Raw genomic sequence first — 27,820 nt, 5'->3', positions numbered from 1 at the left:
TGATATAAACTCAGATATGTTGAAGGTTTTCTTTTTTTTTATTTGTAGTTGTTCAGCTTTGTTGTTAATGAGGTCAGAATAAGCTCATAGTTTACACATTTTTACATTCCCATACCGAGTAGCTGCTTTTCTCTATCAAATCCATTAACTGAGAGAACAATCACATTTCGTTACAGGTGAACAGTTAAATAGTTTGGCATATATTTCTGTGCTGGAATCTAATGCAGCTTGAAATCAAGTCATGCCTCACTCATTGAAAAAAACATGGTTAAATTCTCAAAGAATTGTGCTGAGTGAAAGAAACTAAGGAATTGAGAGTAAATTTTACGTGATACATTTGTAGAAATTTTAGGAGATGCCACTATTATAAATTAACATGGAGAAGATTTAAATGTTTCTGAGAATATGCTATTGGGAGTAATGGGGATGTGAGTTAAATTTCAGAGGAATAAGAGAAAGATTTAGGGATTAATTTATTCAAACCTTGATTGAAGTGCTGAGTAAATGGTTGCAAACATAGGTCTACATTTTTCAAATCATTCACCATAAATTTGAATTATTTATTAATTACACTCGAATAAAGCAATAAAGAAACTGATGAGATAATATTTGACTGAATTGCAGCAATAAATAGATCGATATTAACACAAGGAATATAACTGACTTCCAAAAACATACACATGAACCGTGGTTCACTCTGCGTATTTAGGTAAATAACAGAAAGTTGTCATAACAGATGGGGAATCCTGCAGACTTCACTAGGCATGGGCCATGCTGCCCTGGAGTTGTCTCAGGGGAGCTGCCTCCTCCAGAGGTTAGAGCACAGTCCCAGGTAATAGGACTAAATTTTTAGATGTGTTATCTTAGACACACTGCACAACTGCTGTGTTCTCTATGTAAATTATCTCCTGTAAAATATAACATTGAAGCCTGCATTAAATATATTGTGTAAATATGTAAGAATAAAAGAAAGTTATGAGAGCTAAGTGTTAATCAAGGCACAAGCATATAATATATAACTATATTTTCCTGAATGATGGAATTACTACCAGTTTCCCCCAGGACACTTCATCTGCCCTGAGCCCAGCCTCTCCTCAGATGTCCCACCCCAGAGCTTGCTATATCGTGGGGGACATGCAAATAGGGCCCTCCCTCTGCTGATGAAAACCAGCCCAGCCCTGACCCTGTAGCTCTGGGAGAGGAGCCCAGCACTAGAAGTCGGCGGTGTTTCCATTCGGTGATCAGCACTGAACACAGAGGACTCACCATGGAGTTTGGGCTGAGCTGGGTTTTCCTCGTTGCTCTTTTAAGAGGTGATTCATGGAGAAATAGAGAGACTGAGTGTGAGTGAACATGAGTGAGAAAAACTGGATTTGTGTGGCAGTTTCTGATAACGGTGTCCTTCTGTTTGCAGGTGTCCAGTGTCAGGTGCGGCTGGTGGAGTCTGGGGGAGGCGTGGTCCAGCCTGGGAGGTCCTTGAGACTCTCCTGTGCAGCCTCTGGATTCACCTTCAGTAGCTATGGCATGCACTGGGTCCGCCAGGCTCCAGGCAAGGGGCTGGAGTGGGTGGCAGTTATATCGTATGATGGAAGTAATAAATACTATGCAGACTCCGTGAAGGGCCGATTCACCATCTCCAGAGACAATTCCAAGAACACGCTGTATCTTCAAATGAACAGCCTGAGAGCTGAGGACACGGCTGTGTATTACTGTGCGAGACCCGAGTATTACTATGCTGATAGTAGTTATTACCTTGACTACTGGGGCCAGGGAACCCTGGTCACCGTCTCCTCAGGTGAGTCCTCACAACCTCTCTCCTGCTTTAACTCTGAAGGGTTTTGCTGCATTTTTGGGGGGAAATAAGGGTGCCTGGGTCTCCTGCCAAGAGAGCCCCGGAGCAGCCTGGGGGGCTCAGAAGGACGCCCTGAGGCAACAGCGGCCACACAGACAAGGGGCAAGGGCTCCAGACGCTCCCTCCTCCTGAGCCCAGCAGCACGGGTCTCTCTGTGGTCAGGGCCACCCTGGGCCTCTGGGGTCCAATGCCCAACAACCCCCGGGCCCTCCCCAGGCTCAGTCTGAGAGGGTCCCAGGGACTTAGCGGGGTGCCAGTTCTTGCCTGGGGTCCTGGCATTGTTGTCACAATGTGACAACTGGTTCGACCCCTGGGGCCAGGGAACCCTGGTCACCGTCTCCTCAGGTGAGTCCTCACCACCCCGTCTCTGAGTCCACTTAGGGAGACTCGGCTTGCCAGGGTCTCAGGGTCAGAGTCTTGGAGGCATTTTGGAGGTCAGGAAAGAAAGCCGGGTAGAGGGACCCTTTGAATGGGAACCCAGCCTGTCCTCCCCAAGTCCGGCCACAGATGTCGGCAGCTGGGGGGCTCCTTTGGCTGGTCTGGGGTGACCTCTCTCCGCTTCACCTGGAGCACTCTCAGGGGCTGTCGTGATGATTGCGTGGCGGGACTCTGTCCCGCTCCAAGGCACCCATTCTCTGGGACGGGTGCCCCCCGGGGTTTTTGGACTCCTGGGGGTGACTTAGCAGCCGTCTGCTTGCAGTTGGACTTCCCAGGCCAACAGTGGTCTGGCTTCTGAGGGGTCAGGCCAGAATGTGGGGTACGTGGGAGGCCAGCAGAGGGTTCCATGAGAAGGGCAGGACAGGGCCACGGACAGTCAGCTTCCATGTGACGCCCGGAGACAGAAAGTCTCTGGGTGGCTGGGTTTTTGTGGGGTGAGGATGGACATTCTGCCATTGTGATTACTACTACTACTACTACATGGACGTCTGGGGCAAAGGGACCACGGTCACCGTCTCCTCAGGTAAGAATGGCCACTCTAGGGCCTTTGTTTTCTGCTATTGACTGTGGGGTTTTCTGGGCATTGCAGGTTGGTCCTCGGGGCATGTTCCGAGGGGACCTGGGCGGACTGGCCAGGAGGGGACGGGCACTGGGGTGCCTTGAGGATCTGGGAGCCTCTGTGGATTTTCCGATGCCTTTGGAAAATGGGACTCAGGTTGGGTGCGTCTGATGGAGTAACTGAGCCTGGGGGCTTGGGGAGCCACATTTGGACGAGATGCCAGAACAAACCAGGGGTCTTAGTGATGGCTGAGGAATGTGTCTCAGGAGCGGTGTGTGTAGGACTGCAAGATCGCTGCACGGCAGCGAATCGTGAAATATTTTCTTTAGAATTATGAGGTGCGCTGTGTGTCAACCTGCATCTTAAATTCTTTATTGGCTGAAAAGAGAACTGTCGGAGTGGGTGAATCCAGCCAGGAGGGACGCGTAGCCCCGGTCTTGATGAGAGCAGGGTTGGGGGCAGGGGTAGCCCAGAAACGGTGGCTGCCGTCCTGACAGGGGCTTAGGGAGACTCCAGGACCTCAGTGCCTTGAAGCTGGTTTCCAAGAGAAAAGGATTGTTTATCTTAGGAGGCGTGCTTTCTGTTAAAAGACGGGATATGTTTGAAGTGGCTTCTGAGAAAAATGGTTAAGAAAATTATGACTTAAAAATGCGAGAGATTTTCAAGTATATTAATTTCTTTAACTGTCCAAGTATTTGAAATTCTTATCATTTGATTAACACCCATGAGTGATATGTGTCTGGAATTGAGGCCAAAGCAAGCTCAGCTAAGAAATACTAGCACAGCGCTGTCGGCCCCGATGCGGGACTGCGTTTTGACCATCATAAATCAAGTTTATTTTTTTAATTAATTGAGCGAAGCTGGAAGCAGATGATGAATTAGAGTCAAGATGGCTGCATGGGGGTCTCCAGCACCCACAGCAGGTGGCAGGAAGCAGGTCACCGCAAGAGTCTATTTTAGGAAGCAAAAAAACACAATTGGTAAATTTATCACTTCTGGTTGTGAAGAGGTGGTTTTGCCCAGGCCAAGATCTGAAAGTGCTCTACTGAGCAAAACAACACCTGGACGATTTGCGTTTCTAAAATAAGGTGAGGCTGACCGAAACTGAAAAGGCTTTTTTTAACTATCTGAATTTCATTTCCAATCTTAGCTTATCAACTGCTAGTTTGTGCAAACAGCATATCAACTTCTAAACTGCATTCATTTTTAAAGTAAGATGTTTAAGAAATTAAACAGTCTTAGGGAGAGTTTATGACTGTATTCAAAAAGTTTTTTAAATTACCTTGTTATCCCTTCATGTGATAATTAATCTCAAATACTTTTTCAATACCTCAGAGCATTATTTTCATAATGACTGTGTTCACAATCTTTTTAGGTTAACTCGTTTTCTCTTTGTGATTAAGGAGAAACACTTTGATATTCTGATAGAGTGGCCTTCATTTTAGTATTTTTCAAGACCACTTTTCAACTACTCACTTTAGGATAAATTTTAGGTAAAATGTGCATCATTATCCTGAATTATTTCAGTTAAGCATGTTAGTTGGTGGCATAAGAGAAAACTCAGTCAGATAGTGCTGAAGACAGGACTGTGGAGACACCTTAGAAGGACACATTCTGTTCGGAATCACCGATGCGGCGTCAGCAGGACTGGCCTAGTGGAGGCTCTGGGAGGGTGGCTGCCAGGCCCGGCCTGGGCTTTGGGTCTCCCCGGACTACCCAGAGCTGGGATGCGTGGCTTCTGCCGCCAGGCCGACTGGCTGCTCAGGCCCCAGCCCTTGTTAATGGACTTGGAGGAATGATTCCATGCCAAAGCTTTGCAAGGCTCGCAGTGACCAGGCACCCGACATGGTAAGAGACAGGCAGCCGCCGCTGCTGCATTCGCTTCTCTTAAAACTTTGTATTTGACGTCTTATTTCCACTAGAAGGGGAATTGGTCTTAATTGCTTGATGAAGAGCAGGAGACTCATTTATGTGAGTCTTTTGAGTGACCATTGTCTGGGTCACTCCCATTTAACTTTCCCTAAAGCCCATTTGAAGGAGAGGTCGCACGAGCTGCTCCACAACCTCTGAATGGGGATGGCATGGGTAATGATGCTTGAGAACATACCAAGCCCCACTGGCATCGCCCTTGTCTAAGTCATTGACTGTAGGTCATCATCGCACCCTTGAAAGTAGCCCATGCCTTCCAAAGCGATTTATGGTAAATGGCAGAATTTTAAGTGGCAAATTCAGATAAAATGCATTTCTTGGTTGTTTCCAATGATGACTGTTATCTAGAGGGAATTTAAAGGCAGGGGTTTACTGCAGACTCAGAAGGGAGGGGATGCTCTGGGAAGGTGGGGGCTCTGAGGATCTCAATACCCTCCTCTGGGTGCAGAAGCTATGCTGCCACTTCTAGAGCAAGGGGACCTGCTCATTTTTATCACAGCACAGGCTCCTAAATTCTTGGTCTCATTCTCAAGATGTTTTAATGACTTTAAAGCAGCAAAGAAATATTCCACCCAGGTAGTGGAGGGTGGTAATGATTGGTAATGCTTTGGAACCAAAACCCAGGTGGCGCTGGGGCAGGACTGCAGGAAACTGGGGTATCAAGTAGAGGGAGACAAAAGATGGAAGCCAGCCTGGCTGTGCAGGAACCCGGCAATGAGATGGCTTTAGCTGAGACAAGCAGGTCTGGTGGGCTGACCGTTTCTGGCCATGACAACTCCATCCAGCTTTCAGAAATGGACTCAGATGGGCAAAACTGACCTAAGCTGACCTAGACTAAACAAGGCTGAACTGGGCTGAGTTGAGCTGAACTGGGCTGAGTTGAACTGGGTTGAGCTGAGCTGAGCTGGGCTAAGTTGCACCAGGTGAGCTGAGCTGAGCTGGGCTTGGCTGCACTAAGTTGGGCTGAGCTGGGCTGGGCTGGGCTGAGCGGGTCTGAGCGGGGCTGGGCTGAGCTGGGCTGGGCTGGGCTGGGCTGAGCGGGGCTGAGCGGGGCTGGGCTGAGCTGGGCTGAGCTGGGCTGGGCTGGGCTGGGCTGAGCGGGGCTGAGCGGGGCTGGGCTGAGCTGGGCTGGGCTGGGCTGGGCTGAGCGGGGCTGAGCTGAGCTAGGCTGGGCTGGGCTGGGCTGGGCTGAGCTGGGCTGAGCTGGGCTAGGCTGGGCTGAGCTGGGCTGAGCTAGGCTGGGCTGGGCTGGGCTGGGCTGAGCGGGGCTGAGCAGGGCTGAACGGGGCTGAGGCTGGGCTGAGCCAGGCTGGGTTGGGCTGAGCTGAGCTGAGCTGGACTGGGCTGAGCTGAGCTGGACTGGGCTGGGCTGAGCTGAACTGAGCTGGGCTGGGCTGGCTGAGCTGAGTTGTGTTGAGCCAAGCTAGGCTGGGCTGGGCTGAGCTGGGCTGGGCTGAGCTGGGCTGAGCTGAGCTGGGCTGAACTGGGCTGAGCGGAGCGGAGCTGAGCTGAGCTGGGCTGGGTTGAGCAGAGCTGGGGGCTGAGCTGGGCTGGGCTGGGCTGAGTTAAGCTGGGCTGACCTGGGCTGAGTTAAGCTGGGCTGACCTGGGCTGAGCTAAGCTGGGTTGAGCCGATCTGGGCTGGCTGGGCTGAGCCAGGCTAGGTTGAGCTGGGCTGGGCTCTGCTGTGCTGTGCTGAGCAGGGCTGAGCTGAACTGAGCTGAGCGGGGCTGAGCTGAGCTGGGTTGAGCTAAGCTAGGCTGGGCTGGGCTGAGCTGGGATGAGCTGGGCTGAGCTGGGCTCAGTTGAGCAGAGCTGGGTTGAGCAGAGCTGGACTGGGCTGGGCTGAGTTGAGCCAGGCTGACCTGGGCTGAGCCAAGCTGGGTTGAACCAAGCTGGGCTGGGCTGGGCTGAGCCAGGCTGGATTGAGCTGGGCTGGGCTGGGCTAAGCTGAGCCGAGCAAGGTTGAGCGAGCTGGGCTGGGTTGGGCTGAGCTGAGCTGGGCTGGGCTGAGCTGGGCTGTGCTGCACTGAGCTGGGCTGAGCTGGGTTGAACTGTGCTGAGCTGAGCTGGGCTGTGCTGAGCTATGCTTAGCTGGGCTGGGCTGTGCTGAACTATGCTTAGCTGGGCTGGGCTACACTGGGCTTAGCTGGGCTGGGCTAAACTGGGCTTAGCTGGGCTGGGCTATACTGGGCTTAGCTGGGCTGGGCTGAGATGGTCTTAGGTGGTCTGAGCTCAGCTAGGCTGGGCTGAGCTGGTCTGAGCTCATCTGAGTTGGGCTAAGCTGAGCTTGGCTATACTGGGCTTAGCTGGGCTGGGCTGAGATGGTCTTAGGTGGTCTGAGCTCAGCTAGGCTGGGCTGAGCTGGTCTGAGCTCATCTGAGTTGGGCTGAGCTGAGCTTGGCTTTGCTGAGCTGGGGTGGGGTGGGCTGGGCTGGATTGAGCTGGCCTGGGCTGGGCTTGGCTTTGCTGAGCTGGGGTGGGGTGGGCTGGGCTGGATTGAGCTGGCCTGGGCTGGGCTGGGCTGGATTGAGCTGGCCTGGGCTGGGCTGGGCTGGATTGAGCTGGCCTGGGCTGGGATGAACTGGAGGACATGGCACTGGGCCAGTCTTCATGATCTTGTTGGACATAGATGGATAGCCTCAGCTGAGTCTACACTGCATTCCCCATCACACCCACCCTCCGTATACTCACTCCCAGGCCTGGGTTGTCTGCCTGGGGAGACTTCAGGGTAGCTGGAGTGTGACTGAGCTGGGGGCAGCAGAAGCTGGGCTGGAGGGACTCTACTGGCTGCCTGCGGGGTGTGTGGCTCCAGGCTTCACATTCAGGTATGCAACCTGGGCCCTCCGCTGGGAGCTGAGTGTGTGCAGCACCTACGTGCTGATGCCTCGGGAGAAAGCAGGCCTGTCCACCCAAACCTGAGCCCTCAGCCATTCTGAGCAGGGAGCCAGGGGCAGTCAGGCCTCAGAGTGCAGCAGGGCAGCCAGCTGAATGGTGGCAGGGATGGCTCAGCCTGCTCCAGGAGACCCCAGGTCTGTCCAGGCGTTCAGTGCTGGGCCCTGCAGCAGGACGGGCTGAGGCCTGCAGCCCCGGCAGCCTTGGACAAAGACCTGAGGCCTCACCACGGCCCTGCCACCCCTGATAGCCATGACAGTCTGGGCTTTGGAGGCCTGCAGGTGGGCTCGGCCTTGGTGGGGCAGCCACAGCGGGACGCAAGTAGTGAGGGCACTCAGAACGCCACTCAGCCCCGACAGGCAGGGCACGAGGAGGCAGCTCCTCACCCTCCCTTTCTCTTTTGTCCTGCGGGTCCTCAGGGAGTGCATCCGCCCCAACCCTTTTCCCCCTCGTCTCCTGTGAGAATTCCCCGTCGGATACGAGCAGCGTGGCCGTTGGCTGCCTCGCACAGGACTTCCTTCCTGACTCCATCACTTTCTCCTGGAAATACAAGAACAACTCTGACATCAGCAGCACCCGGGGCTTCCCATCAGTCCTGAGAGGGGGCAAGTACGCAGCCACCTCACAGGTGCTGCTGCCTTCCAAGGAGGTCATGCAGGGCACAGACGAACACGTGGTGTGCAAAGTCCAGCACCCCAACGGCAACAAAGAAAAGAACGTGCCTCTTCCAGGTGAGGGCCGGGCCCAGCCACCGGGACAGAGAGGGAGCCGAAGGGGGCGGGAGTGGCGGGCACCGGGCTGACACGTGTCCCTCACTGCAGTGACTGCTGAGCTGCCTCCCAAAGTGAGCATCTTCGTCCCACCCCGCGACGGCTTCTTCGGCAACCCCCGCAGCTCCAAGCTCATCTGCCAGGCCACGGGTTTCAGTCCCCGGCAGATTCAGGTGTCCTGGCTGCGCGAGGGGAAGCAGGTGGGGTCTGGCGTCACCACGGACCAGGTGCAGGCTGAGGCCAAACAGTCTGGGCCCACGACCTACAAGGTGACCAGCACACTGACCATCAAAGAGAGCGACTGGCTCAGCCAGAGCGTGTTCACCTGCCGCGTGGATCACAGGGGCCTGACCTTCCAGCAGAATGCATCCTCCATGTGTAGCCCCGGTGAGTGACCTGTCCCCAAGGGCAGCACCCACCGACACACAGGGGTCCACTCGGGTCTGGCATTCGCCACCCCGGATGCAGCCATCTACTCCCTGAGCCTTGGCTTCCCAGAGCGGCCAAGGGCAGGGGCTCGGGCGGCAGGACCCCTGGGCTCGGCAGAGGCAGTTGCTACTCTTTGGGTGGGAACCATGCCTCCGCCCACATCCACACCTGCCCCACCTCTGACTCCCTTCTCTTGACTCCAGGTCCAGACACAGCCATCCGGGTCTTTGCCATCCCCCCATCCTTTGCCAGCATCTTCCTCACCAAGTCCACCAAGTTGGCCTGCCTGGTCACAGACCTGACCACCTACGACAGCTTGACCATCTCCTGGACCCGCCAGAATGGCGAAGCTGTGAAAACCCACACGAACATCTCCGAGAGCCACCCCAATGCCACCTTCAGCGCCGTGGGTGAGGCCAGCATCTGCGAGGATGACTGGAACTCCGGGGAGAGGTTCACGTGCACCGTGACCCACACAGACCTGCCCTCGCCACTGAAGCAGACCATCTCCCGGCCCAAGGGTAGGCCCCACTCTCGCCCCTCTTCCTGCACTCCCTGGGACCTCCCTTGGCCTCTGGGGCATGGTGGAGAGCACCCCTCACTCCCCCGTTGTCTGGGCAACTGGGGAAAAGGGGACTCAACCCCAGCCCACAGGCTGGTCCCCCCACTGCCCCGCCCTCACCACCATCTCTGTCCACAGAGGTGGCCCTGCACAGGCCTGATGTCTACTTGCTGCCACCAGCCCGGGAGCAGCTGAACCTGCGGGAGTTGGCCACCATCACGTGCCTGGTGACGGGCTTCTCTCCCGCGGACGTCTTCGTGCAGTGGATGCAGAGGGGGCAGCCCTTGTCCCCGGAGAAGTATGTGACCAGTGCCCCAATGCCTGAGCCCCAGGCCCCAGGCCGGTACTTCGCCCACAGCATCCTGACCGTGTCCGAAGAGGAATGGAACACGGGGGAGACCTACACCTGCGTGGTGGCCCATGAGGCCCTGCCCAACAGGGTCACCGAGAGGACCGTGGACAAGTCCACCGGTAAACCCACCCTGTACAACGTGTCCCTGGTCATGTCCGACACAGCTGGCACCTGCTACTGACCCTGCTGGCCTGCCCACAGGCTCAGGGCGGCCGGCCGCTCTGTGTGTGTGCATGCAAACTAACCGTGTCAACGGGATGAGATGTTGCATCTTATAAAATTAGAAATAAAAAGATCCATTCAAAAGATACTGGTCCTAAGTGCACGATGCTCTGGCCTACTGGGGCGGCGGCTGTGCTGCACCCACCCTGCGCCTCCCCTGCAGAACACCTTCCTCCACAGCCCCCACCCCTGCCTCACCCACCTGCGTGCCTCAGTGGCTTCTAGAAACCCCCGAATTCCCTGCAGCTGCTCACAGCAGGCTGACCTCAGACTTGCCATTCCTCCTACTGCTTCCAGAAAGAAAGCTGAAAGCAAGGCCACACGTATACAGGCAGCACACAGGCATGTGTGGATACACATGGACAGACACGGACACACACAAACACATGGACACACAGAGACATGCTAACCCATGGGCACACACATACACAGACATGGACACACACACAAACTTACGTGGACACACATGTACCAACATGCACAGGCACACAAAGAGAACACTGACTACAGGCACACACACACACAGGCACACACATGGATGTGTGCACACATGGACACATACACACATGTGCAGGACAGGCACACACACAGACACACTAGCACAGAGGCATACACACACAGACACACACATTCACAAACACACATGTGCATGCAAACACGCACACATGTACAGACACAAGTACATGGACACATGCACACCCAGAGACACACTGACACAGACACACAGGAGCTTGTGCATACACTAACACGTGGACACACACGTCTACCCACAGGCACACAACAGATGGACACGCGTACACAGACATGCACACACCCACAGGCACAACACATGCGCATGCCGGCCGGCCCCCGCCCACATTCTCCCAGTGCCCTACCAGATACTCTGTCCCTGCAGCAGTTTGCTCCCTGCGCTGTGCTGGCCCCGGGGCTTTGGGCCCAGGCTCTGCTTGTCCTTCTGTCTCTGCTTGGAGGTGCTGCCATGGCACCCAGCTTGGGCTCTGCCTGGGGAGCGGAGGCCCCAGGGATAGCATGTGACCCCTGCTGAGGCCAGGCTCTTGATGAAGGCAGCAGATAGCCCCCACACCCACCGGTGAGCAGAACCAGAGCCTGTGCCATGTGCTGAGAGCAGGCAGTGACTAAGCATATGGGCCCAGAGGGCAGAGTGGCTGCCCTGGGCAGCTGCTCCTCTTAGCAGGAGGCCTCAGGAGATGAGCTAGAGCAAGTCTGCCCCTGCAAATACCACCTGCTCCCCAACCCACAGCAGGGAGCAGGCAAGATCAGACAGCAGCAGCCCGGGAAGGACCGAGCCCCAGCAGGGAAGGCAGGGCCCGAGTGAGGTCTCCACACCCAATGCACAGTGCTGTCTCTAACTGGGGCCACCTCCGAGTCCCCACCACACTCTTGGCCCTTTGGAGTCCTGGGCTCCAGGTGTCTCCCAAGGGCCCATCTGTGCAGGGGATGCAACCCCCCGAATGTCCTCATCCCACTGTGGAGCTCAGGTCTCCGTCTGCTCCCTGGGTCCTGGCAGGGTAGGACAAGTCCGCCAGGATGTCCCCATGCAGACTCTGCTCCAAGAGGGAGCTGGAGAGTCAGGGCCTTGGAGAGGGAGTGAGGATCGGGTTCCCCCCAGCTCAGTCCTCCCACCTGCCAGCCCCCACAGCACAGGGCAGGGCCACACCCCCTGCTTCCCCCTCCAGGAGAGTCAGGACATGCTGGCCGCTGCTCCACTGGGGCCCCGACCTCCAGCCCCCACCTTGGTCTGTGTGCTGCATCCCCCACGCTCTCTCTGCCACCCCAGGACTCTGAGGAAAAGACCTCAGAGTCCCAGCCCTGCCCAGCCTCGGCCTGTGCCCCTGCTGCATCAGGCTTTCAGGGACCCAGCCCATGCCCTGGACAGTGCCCGAGCCCCCCTGCACTTGCTCTCCCCACCCCTCGGTGCAGCACAGCCTAGGGGCCAAGGGTGGGCTTAGAGGATGGGCCCCGGGGGGCTTTGCTGGGTGCCACCCCAGCCTGACCCTATTCCCCCGTGCTGTGTCTCCTGCAGAGGGGGAGGTGAGCGCCGACGAGGAGGGCTTTGAGAACCTGTGGGCCACCGCCTCCACCTTCATCGTCCTCTTCCTCCTGAGCCTCTTCTACAGTACCACCGTCACCTTGTTCAAGGTAGCATGGCTGTGGCACAGGGAGGAGGGCGCAGGGCGAGTGTGGGGCCCAGGGAGCAGCCTGGGCTGGACGTCTAGCCCGGAGGCCCCCACACCACCCCACTGGGTCACCTCTGCCCCGACTCCCTTCCCGACCATGGGGAAGGCATTTCACACTGTCTTTGTTGCCCGCAGGTGAAATGATCCCAACAGAAGAACATCGGAGACCAGAGAGAGGAACTCAAAGGGGCACTGCCTCCGGGTCTGGGGTCCTGGCCTGCGTGGCCTGTTGGCACGTGTTTCTCTTCCCCGCCCGGCCTCCAGTTGTGTGCTCTCACACAGGCTTCCTTCTCGACAGGCAGGGGCTGGCTGGCTTGCAGGCCACGAGGTGGGCTCTACCCCACACCGCTTTGCTGTGTATACGCTTGTTGCCCTGAAATAAATATGCACATTTTATCCATGAAACTGCTTTCTGGTGAGGGTTTTTGTTTCTTTTTCAAAACTTTCATGCTACATGGGCATCTCAAGGGGGACCCCAGTTCCAAAGGGAGCTGTGGAAAAGAGTGCTGGGTCAGCGCAGGGGGTGTCGAGGAAAGCCACGTGCCCAGGAAAGGGGCCGCAGAAGTAGGTGGGCCAGACTCAGACCCGGGGCATGACCAGCCTGGTGGAAGGAAGGGGACTGAGCAGGAGAGGGTTCCAGGCCTAGTCCTCCAAGCACAACCTGAATTGGGAGACTGGGGCTCAGGCCTCGGGGGCCTCTGTGTGTGCTCCACATGCCTACAACTGCCCGGGTCACCTTGCCACCGTTCCCAGCAAGCCCAGACAGTTCTTGGCCTTGCCCCAAACCTTCGTGATGTGTGGTGCACGCCACCGGGATCCAGGAGGTGCAGGCTGAGCCCTCGAGAGCATGTGAACCTGTCTGCACAGTGTGGGGGCCTTGCACTCCACAGGAGCACAGGGGTGGGGTAGCAGTCGCGCCCGTGGCAGGGGAGTGGAAGTTGGAGCAAAAGTTTCAGGTGAACGAGTGTCTTAGTCTAATTGGGCAGCTATCACAAAACACTATCGGCTGCAAAGCTTGAGCAACAGACATTTGCCTCCCACAGCTCTGGAGGCTGAAAGTCTAAGATCAAGGCACCGGCAACTTCAACGTCTGGTGAGGGCCAATTCCCAGCTCAGAGACGCGCCTCCTCACTGCATCCTCACGCAGCCGAAGATGGTGAAGGAGCTCTCAGGGTCTCTGTCATACAGGCACTAAGCCCGTCACGAGGGTCTCTCTCATACAGGCACTAAGCCCGTCACGAGGGTCTCTCTCATACAGGCACTAAGCCCGTCACGAGGGTCTCTCTCATACAGGCACTAAGCCCGTCACGAGGGTCTCTCTCATACAGGCACTAAGCCCGTCACGAGGGTCTCTCTCATACAGGCACTAAGCCCGTCACGAGGGCCTCATCATTGCCCAGATGCTCAGGCTCCCAGTGCCATCCCCTTGTGGATGAGGACAGGGGGCATGACCGTGTCATCCTTAGAAGCCGTTAGGGAATGCATAGTGGGGAGGACAAGCCTCCGCCATCACCCTGAAGATGGGCAGGTGGTGGCCAGGCTTGGGGAAGTGCCAAAAAATGACTCCCCAGGTAGGTGGGAGCAGGATCAAAGAGCAGGGGATTTTTTCAGAGATGGCAGCCAAGCCGAAGTTGGGGGCTCATGCCAGGAGGCTCACTTGGCCATGGTGCAGTCAGCCAGGGGTGACCCACAGTCCATGGCAAAGTCAAGGACAGCAGTGGCTGTGAGACCAGGGTGGAGGCAGGTGGCTCGGGGGAGAGGACCAGGCTGGAAGGACTGGGCAGACCCCAAGGCCATAGAAGTGTCCTAGAGGAAGCATCCAGGATGGCGTCTTGGGAGGGCTCATAAGCTGGGGGCCCAGAAGGAGGCCATTTCAGGTTCTGAGGAGCAGCCTGGCACTTGCTCTGAGCCAGCTGTCATGGGTATCTGGGGGTTGCTGGGTACAAGTTGTGTCCCTCCCAGTAAATGTGCTCGCCACATGGACCCGGCCCGCCCTTCTGTCCCTGCTGGATCCCTGAGCTGGCACCAGCCCTGCTCTCAGAGACAGTGTCCAGGAGACAGGTGGAGGTGCACGTGTGGGTCCCTGGGGAAATCCATCCTCCAGCCGCGGGCTCCCAGTTGGCTCCCAGCTTCTGGCTCCGGCTTCACCCCATGGAGCTCATAATGGGCTCAATCTCCCAGCCTGGGGGAGGACAGAGTGAGGGGCCCCCCACTGCCCATGGCACACCCAGGGGGCTGGGGAGTCTGCACTGGGCTGGGGCAGGGAGGCCTCGTGCAGTCTGTGGGGCTGGCAGCTCAGGACAACACTCGTATCCATTAGCTGTGGCCCTGGCAACACAGCACCCCAGACTGCGTGGCTTAAACAACAGATGTTTATTCCATCCTGGTTCTGGAGGCCGGGCATCTGGGATGGAGGCCTCGGCGGGGCTGGCTCCTCTGTGTCACGGGAGACTCTGTCCCAGGCTCTCTCCTTGCTGCTGGGCTTTGCCGGCCGTCTCTGCTGCTCTTGGCTTATGGAAGCAGCGCCATCTTCACAGGGCGTTCTCCCTACGTGCTGTCTGTGCCCAGATTCCCCCTTTTCATGGGGACAGCAGTCATATTGGATCAGAGGCTTGCCCTACTCCAGGGTGACCTCATCTCAACTTGATTGCAGCTGCGAAGACTGTTTCCAAACAAGGTCACATTCTGTGGTCCTGGGGGTTAGGACTTCAACACATGAATTTATAGGGGACACATTTTAACCCATGACAGTTTGCCCTCCGTTCCCCCCATAATCATGTCCTTCTCACTTGCAAAATCCCTGCATCCCATAGCAACATCTCCAGAATGGCTAACCCCTTCCAGCACCAACTCTTAGTCCACAATGTCAGAGAAACATCACCTGCATCAAGTGTGGGAGAAACCCAGGGTGAGATTCATTCTGGGGTGAAATTCCTCTCCATCTGTGGACCTTTGTAACTTGACAAGAAGTTATCTGCTTCCAAAGTACAATGATGGGGCAGGCATAGGATGGACATTCCTATTCTAAAAGGGATACATAGAAAGGGAGAGAGGAGCCATGGGTCCCAAGCAAGCCCAAACCCAGCAGGGAAAGCTGCATTAGATTTAAGGCTCAAGGCTCATCCTCCTGGGTCAATGCTCCATCTTCCAGGCCCACTGGGGTGACCCCATGCTCTTCGCCCATGGTGGCCAGAGCCCCCACAGCCTCCTCATCTTTGGCTCTGATCTCAAAGTCACCCTTCCTTCATTTTTTCTGGTCTTCTTTCCCTTCCATCCAATTGGCATTGTTTCTTCTGTTTTACAATTCACAAAATCCTTGTCAGCTTCCCATGAAATTCATGGGAGTTTGAGTCATCAGACAAGAGAGCCCTGCACAGTTATATCCTCAATAACCTTATCTCTACTCCTGGTTTCTGCTGAGATGGTTGATTTGATCCATAAGTCATGATTCCAATCTCTAACAAATGGTTGCCCAGACACATCCTTGGCCTTGTTTCCAGAGCATGCTATTGGACAGGCTGAGAATTTTCCAGCTGTTCAAGTTGTGGGTCCTGTTTACTGAACACTTCCTCTCACTTTTTACTATAAGCAGTCAGGAGAAATCAGGTTGTGCCTTCAACACTTTTCTTAGAAATATCCTCAGGTAAAATCCAGGTTCATCACTTGTAAGTCCTACTTACCATAAATAGAATGCAATTCAGCTAAGTGCTTTTCTACTTTCTAACAAGGGTCGCCTTTCCTCCAATTTTCAATAACATGTTCCTCATTTCTGTCTGGGGCCTCAGCAGAGGCATCTTTAACATTCACATTTCTAGCAACATTCTGTTCGTGACAATTTATGTATTCTCTAAGATGACAGGAGTTTTCTCTATAGCTCTCCTCTTTCTTTCTGAGCCCCCACCAGGATCACCTTTAATGTCCAAATTTCTACCATAGTCTTCAAGGAAACCTAGGCTTTTTCTAACAGGCACCTGAAAACTCTTCTCACCTCTACACATTACCCTATCCCAAATTCATTTCCACAGTTTTAGGTATCAATTAAATCAGATAAATAAATCATTATCCTGAATTATTTCAGTTAAGCATGTTAGTTGGTGGCATAAGAGAAAACTTAGTCAGATAGTGCTGAAGACAGGACTGTGGAGACACCTTAGAAGGACACATTCTGTTCGGAATCACCGATGCGGCGTCAGCAGGACTGGCCTAGCGGAGGCTCTGGGAGGGTGGCTGCCAGGCCCGGCCTGGGCTTTGGGTCTCCCCGGACTACCCGGAGCTGGGATGCGTGGCTTCTGCCGCCAGGCCGACTGGCTGCTCAGGCCCCAGCCCTTGTTAATGGACTTGGAGGAATGATTCCATGCCAAAGCTTTGCAAGGTTCGCAGTGACCAGGCACCCGACGTGGTAAGAGATAGGCAGCCGCCGCTGCTGCATTCGCTTCTCTTAAAACTTTGTATTTGATGTCTTATTTCCACTAGAAGGGGAATTGGTCTTAATTGCTTCTCTTAAGCCACCACTTCTAAAGCCAAAATCTGTTTTAGTTTCTTATGAGCTATTGTAACAAAGTACCACAACTGCATGGCTGAAACAACAGAAGTGTATTCTCCCTCATTTCTGGAGGCCAGGTGTCTGAGATCAAGCTGTGGGCAGGGTTGGCTCCCCTGGGTTGGCAAGGAGAATCTGTTCCAGGCGTCTGTCCTGGCTTTTGTTGGTTTGCTGGAAAGCTTTGGTGTTCCTTGGCTTTTGGAAACAGCTCCTCCGTCTCTGTCTTTACCTTCACATGGCATTCTGCCTGCGTGCATGTCTGTGTCTAAATTTCCGCTTTGCATAAGGACACCAGCCATATTGGGTCAGAGGCTCACCCGCCTCCAGCGTGACCTCATCTTAACTTGATTGCATCTGCAAGACTCTGCTTCCAAAGAAGGGCACATTCTGAGGCCCTACGGGTCAGAGCTTCAACACGTCCATTTATTTGGAGACACAACTCAACCCATAACAAGATCCATCCCTAGTGTCTCACCAGTGGTGCTGTAGAGGGAGGCCTGGCAGGGCTGACATCACAGAACCTCAGGGAAAAATGAAAACGGCCCAGAGGGGTCCAAGAGGTGGCTCGAGGAAGGGAATTAGGAACACACTGTTCAGGTGGAAGATTCTGAGATGGGCCGTGAATACTGCCTAGGATGTGGAGGGTTGACAATGGGTTGACAATCCTTCTCAGAAAATCCCAGGATAGAGGATGTAAATGGGGAGAAGAGGAGGGTCATCCAGAGTTTGGGAAAGCAGGGCGACAGTTTCTGCCCCAAGGGAGAAGGGAAGGAGAATGGGGCCACCGCCACACCAGATGACCTTGCATACCAGGCCAAAGAATGGGAACACCTGGCCCCACCTGAGCAGCAACAGTCAGTGTGGTGGTGGGAAGACATGGGTGGAGGCAGGGGGTGAGTAGAAGGTTAGACTAAGACGGAGCACCTGGGGCCTCCAGGGACCCAGGAAGAACCCTGCACTTGCTCAGCTGCCCTTGGGTACCCAGGTCTCCAGGAAAGTGAGGCTGAGAGCCAAGCCCAGCAGGCAGCCACACATTCTGGGACCTGCCACCCTACAGCCTGCTGTCCATGAGTAACACCCCTTACAAGGGGCCAGGCCAGCTCATGGGTTTATCCCAGGCAGCAGAGCCCCTGGGGCCAGGAATCAGGGAAAGGAGCATCCAATCCCACCAGCTCCTCTGGAGCCACTCAGAGGGCCAGACGCATGGCCCTCCACAGGGACCCCATGGCCCCTGCAGGGCAGCTGAGGACCCGTGGCTGGGAGCCTGGGCAGGGGGGGTCATACAGCCCTAGGCCCATTGCTCCCAGGCTTGAGTGCCCCTCCTCCACTCAGGGGCCCAAGGGAAGTGGGTCCCAGAGAGGTTGGGGGCAGCAGGGAAGGTGGAGGTCCCAGGAATGCCCAGAGGGGCACCAAAGCCTCTGGAGGGAAGACCCCTCCCTTCCAGGAGCTCTCGGCAACAAGAGCCCAGGGTCCACAAAGCCACGGGTCCCACTCAGTTATTCTGAGTCACGGCAGCAGGGGCATTCGTGTTCACGGGCCACTTGGTCAGCCCCGCTCACCCTGGGCACTCCTCCTGGGCCCCTTCTCCCTGCCTTCCCTGTCACCCTGCTGCCAGGGTCCTCTGCCCTGCCCTGCCCCTTGTCCTCAGAGCCTCCAGCCTCAGACTCCCACTGTGTCTGTCTTCCAGCATCCACCAAGGCTCCGGATGTGTTCCCCATCATATCAGGGTGCAGACACCCAAAGGATAACAGCCCTGTGGTCCTGGCATGCTTGATAACTGGGTACCACCCAACGCCCGTGACTGTCACCTGGTACATGGGGACACAGAGCCAGCCCCAGAGAACCTTCCCTGAGATACAAAGACGGGACAGCTACTACATGACAAGCAGCCAGCTCTCCACCCCCCTCCAGCAGTGGCGCCAAGGCGAGTACAAATGCGTGGTCCAGCACACCGCCAGCAAGAGTAAGAAGGAGATCTTCCGCTGGCCAGGTAGGTCGCACCGGAGATCACCCAGAAGGGCCCCCCAGGACCCCCAGCACCTTCCACTCAGGGCCTGACCACAAAGGCAGAAGCAAGGGCTGGGCTGTGAGGCAACCCCCACCTCCCCCTCAGAGCACATTCCTCCCCCTTCACCCTGTATCCACCCCACCGGACCCTCCCCATCTCAGTCCCTCTCCCTCAGCCCCTCCGCTCCCTCTCTCTGAGGCCCATCTCCCAATACTCAGATCACTTTCCTTCCAGACCCTTCCCCCAGTGTGCACGGAGGCAGCTTGCTCAGCAAAGGTGGTTGTCTAGTGGGCTTCCCACAGCCAAGCTCCCACCCCATGCTGTGGCCCCTCCCTTCTGCCTGCTTGGCTGCCTGTGCCCCCCACCTGCCTGTCCACAACCCAGCCTCTGGTACATCCATGCCCTCTGCCCTCAGCCTCACCTGCACTTTTCCTTGGATTTCAGAGTCTCCAAAGGCACAGGCCTCCTCAGTGCCCACTGCACAACCCCAAGCAGAGGGCAGCCTCGCCAAGGCAACCAGAGCCCCAGCCACCACCAGTAACACAGGTGAGAAGCCCCTTCCCTGCACACTCCACCCCCACCCACCTGCTCATTCCTCAGCCGCCTCCTCCAGGCAGCCCTTCATAACTCCTTGTCTGAGTCTCCAAGTCACACTTTGGTAAGGAGAGGGACATTGAACAGACCTCTAACAAACACCTACTGCCAGCCAGCCCCAGTCTGGGGGCCAGCAGATGCCAAACAGCCAGCAGACTCCCAGAGCAGACCTGGGCCGGCTCCCTGGCCCATGGACCCAGCTCTGCCTCACTGAGCTCAGGCATGGGCTCTCAGCGCAGCCTCACATAGAGCCACCCTGCCGAGGCAGTCCGGCTTGCAGACTCACAGGTCACTTGGGCTGCAGCAGCCCCTCCCTGTGACCCTCGCCTCCCGCCCGCCCCAGCCTGGCTCTCTCCAAGTGTTGGATCTTGGTGGCCAGCCTGCTTCTCACCCTCACCCTGCCTGCCACCTCAGAATGGCAGGGGAAAGAGGGTCCTCACCAGGAACTTTATCTGAGAAGTCTGAGGCTTGTGACTCTGACCTGCCTGAGCTGTCCATGTGGCCGGGGGGACGGGTTCAGTGTTCCGGAGAACTCAGGTACGTGCCTGACCTTCTCTGAGTAGGGCAGGAAGCTGTTAGGAGAAGCAGCAGTGAGGTGGGCTGGACCAACAGGCAGAATGACTGTCCCTCAGCCACCCTCTGGGATGTGGGTCAAGCTCTGACAAAGGCATGGCACAGACATGGTGGCCCCTGCTTGGATGAGTGGCCACGGTGCCCTCACCCTGGGCCAGAATCTGCCTCCACTCTGCAGGTGCAGAAACACGACATTCCCGTCTCTAAACACACCTAGCTCCTAGGCTTGGGGTGGGCCTATCAGATGCAGGGAGATGGACACAGCACAGGGGCCAGAGCTTCCCATGAGAAAGGTGAGGGCAGCTGCTCCCTGACCCAGGCATCTGCACTTGTCCCTCTCCACCCTCCTCGTGGGCAGTGGAGACTCAGCAACAAAACAAGTTGAGTGCGTTAGCAGCCAGCTCTGGAGCCAAGTCACTCACCCCACGGCCTTGGCTGCTGGTGGAGGGGCCTTCCCCTGGGCAGCCTCCAAGAAGACGGACAAGTGCTCTTACTCAGACCACGGCGCTGCTTCCTGGCACCTCGATTTCCCACAACAACATGGGGTGCAGACAGGCTAGGGCCTCCTGCCCTGGGGCCTGGACGGCATCCAGTTAAAGATGACCTTTCACGGGCGGTGCCTGAGGTGTGCTGACCTCAGCAGCTGAGCCCTCAGGTCTGGTCTGCACTGCCCCACCTGGAGGACCCAACTGACTCAGACACAGCCAGGGTTATGGCATGACCCCGTGGACGGTGACCCACAGGCCAGGGTTATGGCATGACCCCGTGGACGGTGACCCACAGGCCAGGGTTATGGCATGACCCCGTGGACGGTGACCCACAGGCCAGGGTTATGGCATGACCCCGTGGACGGTGACCCACAGGCCAGGGTTATGTCATGACCCCGTGGACGGTGACCCACAGGCCAGGGTTATGGCATGACCCCGTGGACGGTGACCCACAGGCCAGGGTTATGGCATGACCCCGTGGACGGTGACCCACAGGCCAGGGTTATGGCATGACCCCGTGGACGGTGACCCACAGGCCAGATGCAGCCAGGGGCTGTTTCGTGTGGCCTAGAAATGTCTTTACAGTTGTAGTGGGATGGAGGAGGAAGAGGAAGAGGGGAGGGGGAGAGAAAAGCAGGGAAGAGGAAAAGGAGGAGTTCAATGCAACCCCAAAAGCCAGAACAGTTTTGAGCAGAAAGAACAAGGCAGGAAACATCCCAGTACCTGACTTCAAAACATACTATAAAGCGGTTGTAATCAAAACAGGATCATAAAAACAGACACACAGACCCATGGAACAGAAAAGCGAGCCCGGAAATAAATCTACATGCTTGCAGTCCATTGATTTTCAACAAAGGCACCAGGAAAACACAATGGGGAGGACAGTTTCCTCAATAAGTAGTGCTGGGGAAACTGGATATCCATGTGCAGACTAATGAAACTACACAAAAATCCATTGAAAACAGTCCAGGCCGGGCGCGGTGGCTCACGCCTCTAACCCCAGCACTTTGGGAGGCCGAGACGGGCGGATCACCTGAGGTCAGGAGTTCGAGACCAGCTTGGCCAACATGGCAAAACCCGGTCTCCACTAAAAATACAAAAATTAGCACATGGTGGCCCACGCCTGTTATCCCAGCTTTTCAGGAGGCTGAGGCAGCAGAATCGCTTGAATCCGGGAGGTGAAGGTTGCAGGGAGCCGAGATGGCGCCACTGCATTCCAGCCTGGGCAACGGAGCGAGACTGTCTCAAAAAAAAAAAGAAAAGAAAAGAAAACAGTCTAAAGGTTTAACTGAACAGATAAAGCTACTAGAAGAAAACATAGGGGGAAAACTCCATGACATTAGTCTGAGCAACGATTTTTGGATATGATCCCAAAAGCTCAGGCAGCACTAGTCACAAAAGCCAAGATACAGAACCAACCTAAGCACCCCTCAGCAGATGCACGGGTAAAGGAAATGTGGTACATATGGGGCACAATGGAATACGATTCAGCCTTTAAAAACAGCGAAATTCTGTCATTGGCAACAATGTAGATGAACCTGAAGGACACTTATGCTAAGTGAAATAAGCCAGGCACAGAAGGAGCAATACTGCACGATTGCACTTACATCTGGAAGGTTAAAAAGGCAAACTCTTAGAGGCAGACAGTAGAGAGGTGGTGCCAGGGAGCGGGCACTGGTGGCTGGGGAGATGTTGGTCAAAGGGCACAAAACTGCAATTGGGAGGAATTAGTTCAGGACATCCCTTGTACATGGGGACAGTGGTTAGTAACAACGGATTGTATCCTTGAAAACCGCTAAGAAAATAGATTTTAAGTGTTCTTGACACAAAAAGTGACACGTGTGTGAGATACTGCATGGTCATTAGCTGGATTTAGCCATTCCACAATGTACACATATTTCAAACATTGTGTTGTATATGATAAACATGTATAATTTTTGTCAATTAAAAATTTTTAGGAAGAGGAGGAGAAGAGAAGAAGAAGGAGAAGGAGAAAGAGGAACAAGAAGAGAGAGAGACAAAGACACCAGGTTTTTTCTGACCCCTGGGCTATCAAAACACCTATTGCCCAATAACTAGTTGGCCGTTGGCGCCCTAAACTATTGAAGCGATTGCTGTTATGTGGATGGGCCCCAGACACTTAGAAACTCGTGACCTCTGAGGACCCCCACGAGGACAGTCAGGGTCCCCCCGAGCTCAGGGAGCACTGAGGAAGGAGCTCTTAGAGGCCCCTCAGAGGGCTCTGCCACATGGGCCAGGGGCAGGCTGAGGAGGAGTCCCAGGCTCCATGCGCAGCCTCTGTGCCTCTGACCAGGGTGTCCCCCACACCACCTCCTCCCCAGTGCCCTCCACTGGCCACACCTGGCCAGAAGCTGGGGAGAGGAGAGCACAGTGGTTAAGTCAGTCCCTGCAGGGAGACGGCACCAGAAAAACCTGGCCTGTGGATGAGTCCCGGCCTGGCAGCCACAGAGCAGAGAGCTCTGGAAGCAACGAAGGCCCGAGTCTGCTCAGGGAAGAGCGGGCAGCAGCCCCAGGGCCGGACAGTGACCAAGAGTGGCACCGCCCATGGCTCAACGGGTCTTTGCCCACAGATCCCCCAGCCCCTGGAGACAGGGTCTGTGTGCCTGGCCATGCAGGCAGGCCCTACACTCAGCGGGAGGCCACTGTGGAGCTCTGTGCAGCGCCCCGGGCGGGAGCCTGCTGCTCCCGAAGGTCCGGCCACAGCTGCTCTCGTTTGCTCTCCCCTGCAGACTGTCCGAGCCACACCCAGCCTCTTGGCGTCTACCTGCTGCCCCCTGCAGTGCAGGACCTGTGGCTCCGAGACAAAGCCACCTTCACCTGCTTCGTGGTGGGCAGTGACCTGAAGGATGCTCACCTGTCCTGGGAGGTGGCCGGGAAGGTCCCCACAGGGGGCGTGGAGGAAGGGCTGCTGGAGCGGCACAGCAACGGCTCCCAGAGCCAGCACAGCCGTCTGACCCTGCCCAGGTCCTTGTGGAACGCGGGGACCTCCGTCACCTGCACACTGAACCATCCCAGCCTCCCACCCCAGAGGTTGATGGCACTGAGAGAACCCGGTGAGGCTGGCTCCCAGGTGGGGAGACGAGGGTGCCCACAGCCTGCTGACCCCCACGCCTGCCCCAGGGCCACGACCCCAGCTGGGCCCCAGCAGCACCGGTCATCCTCCACAGGAAAGAAGGGAGGCACCAGCACCCTGGCCGGCCCCACTTCTCTCCCAGTGCCCCCGTGGCCAGAGCCTGACAGCCTCCCCCACCTCCCCGCAGCTGCGCAGGCACCCGTCAAGCTTTCCCTGAACCTGCTGGCCTCGTCTGACCCTCCCGAGGCGGCCTCGTGGCTCCTGTGTGAGGTGTCTGGCTTCTCGCCCCCCAACATCCTCCTGATGTGGCTGGAGGACCAGCGCGAGGTGAACACTTCTGGGTTTGCCCCCGCACGCCCCCCTCCACAGCCCGGGAGCACCACGTTCTGGGCCTGGAGTGTGCTGCGTGTCCCAGCCCCGCCCAGCCCTCAGCCAGCCACCTACACGTGTGTGGTCAGCCACGAGGACTCCCGGACTCTGCTCAACGCCAGCCGGAGCCTAGACGTCAGCTGTGAGTCACCCCCAGGCCCAGGGTTGGGACGGGGACTCTGAGGGGGGCCATAAGGAGCTGGAATCCATACTAGGCAGGGGTGGGCACTGGGCAGGGGCGGGGCTAGGCTGTCCTGGGCCCACAGGCCCCTTCTCGGTGTCCGGCAGCAGCATAGGCTTCCCAGTACTCCTGGGCCATGGATGTCCCAGCGTCCATCCTTGCTGTCCACACCACGTGCTGGCCCAGGCTGGCTGACACAGTGTAAGAGGTGGATACAACCCCTTGCCGTGCCCTGAGGAGTGGCGGTTTCCTCCCAAGACATTCCCCACGGCTGGGTGCTGGGCACAGGCCTTCCCTGGTGTGACCATGAATGTGGTCACCCTGAACAGCTGCCCTCCCTGGGAACATCTGACTGTCCAAGACCACAGTCAGCACCTCTGGGAGCCAGAGGGGTCTCCAGAGACCCCCAGATGTCAGGCTTGGGCTCACTGCCCAGCAAAAGGTCAGCCCCACACATGCTCACAGTGGGCGCCCACCCAGAGTGACAGCCCCCAGCCTCCTGCCAGGCCCACCCTTTTCCGCCCCCTTGAGGCTTGGCACACAGACCAGTGCCCCCACTGCCCGAGCATGTCCCCAGTGGGATGTGGTGGCCACAAGGGGCTGTACACACAGCAGGAGGCTGTCCGCCCTGCTCAGGGCCTGCTGCCCATGCCCCAGCTGTCCAGCCAAGGGAGGCGTGGAAGGGCCCCTGGTGTGAGCTGGAGCCAGGCGCCCAGGCCCCCGGCCACCCTGCAGAGCCAAGGAAAGGAAGACACCCAAGTCAACAAGGCGCAGGGGGGCTGAGGGCTGTCCCAGGCTCTTTTGGCCCCAGGGGCTGCCAGCAGCCCTGACCCGGCATGGGCCTTCCCCAAAAGCGACCCTGTGAGGTGGCCTCACAGAGAACCCCCTCCGAGGACAGTGTCTGACCCTGCCTGCCTCACACAGGCCCCACAGCAGTGGGCAACCTGGGGGGCAGCAGCCCAACCTGACCCTGCAGGGACTTCCCCCTGCAGCAGCAGCTGCTTCTCAGTCCCCCAACCTCCCTGTCCCCACCAGAGGGTCTTCCCTGAAGCTGCAGCCCCAGCCCATGGCTGCCCACCTGGAGCCGGGACTCCCTGTCCACTGCCCCCTCTCCTTCGGGGCCCCATCTGTGCTGGGGTCCAGGTTCGGCCTACAGATTCCCATCATTGCCACGGCCTCCTGACCTTGCCTATCCACCCCCGACCACCGGCTCCATGCTGACCCTCCCCCAGGCTCCCATGCCCAGCTGGCCGGCCATCCCCAGGCACAGACAGTCTGGGATCTCACAGGTGAGCCTGGACCATCCACCTGGCCAGACCTGGGAGAGGCTGGAAGCTGCCCTGCCACCATGCCCCAGGGCCCCAGGTGGCAGTACTATGGGGTGAAGGTGTGTGTGCACACCCGTGTGTACCTAGGATATCCGAGTGTACCCTTGTGCCCCCAAGCACAAGTCTGCCTCCCAGGCAGTGAGGCCCAGATGGTGCAGTGGTTAGAGCTGAGGCTTATCCCACAGGCAGTGAGGCCCAGATGGTGCAGTGGTTAGAGCTGAGGCTTATCCCACAGGCAGTGAGGCCCAGATGGTGCAGTGGTTAGAGCTGAGGCTTATCCCACAGGCAGTGAGGCCCAGATGGTGCAGTGGTTAGAGCTGAGGCTTATCCCACAGAGAACCCTGGCACCTTGGTCAAGGAAGCCGCTATGCCTTTCTTGCCTCGATTTCCCCTCTTGTCTGCTGAGCCAGCAGGGGCCACGTCCTGGGCTGCTGTGAGGAGGAAGCGAGTTGGTGCTAGGAGGGGCTCCTGTGTGTGCATGGGTGGGAGGGGTGCAGGTATCTGAGCACCCCGGTCTCCACTTGAGAGAGCAGGGCAGGAGCTCCCTGACCCACCCAGACTACACACGCTGTGTCCACGTGTCTCACATTATCTGTGGCAGAGGATCCGGCTTCTTTCTAAATTTCCAGTTCTTCACAAAGCAATGCCTTTGTAAAATGCAATAAGAAATACTAGAAAAATGATATGAACAGAAAGACACGCCGATTTTTTGTTATTAGATGTAACAGACCGTGGCCCCGTGAAATGATCCCGGACCAGATCCGTCCACACCCGCCACTCAGCAGCTCTGGCCGAGCTCACAGTACAACCACAATAAACGCTTGTTGAATGAACTCTAGGAAGTCTGTGACGTGGCTGGTTCTTGTCAATGCTTCCTGCCTACCCACAGGCTCTGCCTCGTGGATGGGGCTGTGCTTGCCACGGAAGCGTTTTTCCCGGCCTAGGCTTGCCTTGGGCCCCACTGCCGTCTCCAGCTGGAGATGACCTTCTATACACACATTTGTTCATGACAGACCCTTGCTTAGCCCCCTTCCATGGCTCCCTCCTGCTGCTGGGATAAAATCACCTTGCCTGGATATCCCCTCCTGGGCCCCTTTCCACCCTCCTTAGTCAGCACCCCCAGTTCAGGGCACCTGCTTTCCCCGCTGCAGAGAAGCCACTCTCTCCTTGCTGCCCGGCTGTGTCTTGCCTTCCACACCTTGTCACAGTGGCCACTTCCTAAGGAAGGCCTCCCTGTGTGCAGGTGTGCAGAAGTGCCCCAGCCTCCCGTCACCCTTGTCACGGGAGCCCAATCCATGAGAGTCTATGGTTCTGTCTGTCTGCCCCACTCAGGGCAGCGACAGGTCCAGGCGGGGAGGACACAGTAGGCAGAGGCTTGTCGAGGGGACATATGAGCAAGAGGGTGAGGCTGGGAGCTCCCTGGAGATAACCATGCCTCCTGGGAAGACTCACCGTCATTTCAGCTCCACGCTGTGCGGGGGTGGGTGGAGGGGTAGCCTGGCCCTCATGACCAGGGAGCTTCTCACTCAGCCCCCGTTCCTCCCCAGACCTGGCCATGACCCCCTTGATCCCTCAGAGCAAGGATGAGAACAGCGATGACTACACGACCTTTGATGACGTGGGCAGCCTGTGGACCACCCTGTCCACGTTTGTGGCCCTCTTCATCCTCACCCTCCTCTACAGCGGCATTGTCACTTTCATCAAGGTCAGGGGAGCGGCCAGGCTCTCAGTGACCCTCGGGGTGGGTATGGGGCAAGGTGCCCTTCCAGGGGACATGCCGGAGCTGGTCCAGGGATCCTGGACCAGGCAGAGGCAGGGCTGAGGGAGCCTGGAGGACATGCAGGCCCTCTGTGGCCTGTGGACACTGTCGAAGGCCCTCTTGACCCTGTGGATAAAGGACAACACCCCCTCCCCTGCTCCTCTGTCTCCCCTGCCCCTCCACCCCTCAGGCTTCTAGCCCCCTGTCTGACCCCAGGGGTGTCTTTCAGGTGAAGTAGCCCCAGAAGAGCAGGACGCCCTGTACCTGCAGAGAAGGGAAGCAGCCTCTGTGCCTCATCCGTGGCTGCCAGAGAGCAGAAAGGACCCACCCTGGACTCTGCTGTGTGCAGGAAGATGCGCCGGCCCCTGCCCCCGGCTCCCCTCTGTCCGCCACAGAACCCAGTCTTCTAGACCAGGGAGACGGGCACCCATCACTCCGCAGGCGAATCAGAGCCCCCCTGCCCCGGCCCTAACCCCTGTGCCTCCTTCCCGTGCTTCCCCCAGAGCCAGCTACACCCCTGCCCCGGCCCTAACTCCCCATGCCTCCTTCCTGTGCTTCCCCCAGAGCCAGCTAGTCCCACCTGCAGCCCGCTGGCCTCCCCATAAACACGCTTCGGTTCATTGCACCTGCCTCCTGTTCTTTGTCCCAGTGGTCTGGATTCACCTCAAGTTAAAGGACACA

General features: G+C 56.9%; 2 gene segments (V, D, J or C); both read left to right on the top strand.

Moving 5' to 3' along the window:
• LOC112207564 (immunoglobulin heavy constant delta-like) lies at positions 1-27,764 on the top strand. The segment is given in 9 exon segments: positions 1-1,313; positions 1,415-1,795; positions 18,433-18,735; positions 19,198-19,299; positions 22,367-22,438; positions 23,159-23,482; positions 23,690-24,013; positions 26,928-27,085; positions 27,369-27,764. Coding segments are annotated over 9 exon segments (1,719 nt in total).
• Positions 2,290-27,820, top strand: part of LOC134808389 (immunoglobulin gamma-1 heavy chain-like) — a 151,682-nt gene continuing 126,151 nt past the window's right edge. The window contains 1 exon segment of the C gene segment in view: positions 2,290-2,813. Coding sequence covers positions 2,771-2,813 — 43 coding nt within the window.

Source organism: Pan troglodytes, chromosome 15 (genome assembly GCF_028858775.2).
Source record: "Pan troglodytes isolate AG18354 chromosome 15, NHGRI_mPanTro3-v2.0_pri, whole genome shotgun sequence".
Taxonomy (NCBI): Eukaryota; Metazoa; Chordata; class Mammalia; order Primates; family Hominidae; genus Pan; species Pan troglodytes.
This window is presented reverse-complemented; position numbering and strand designations above follow the sequence as displayed.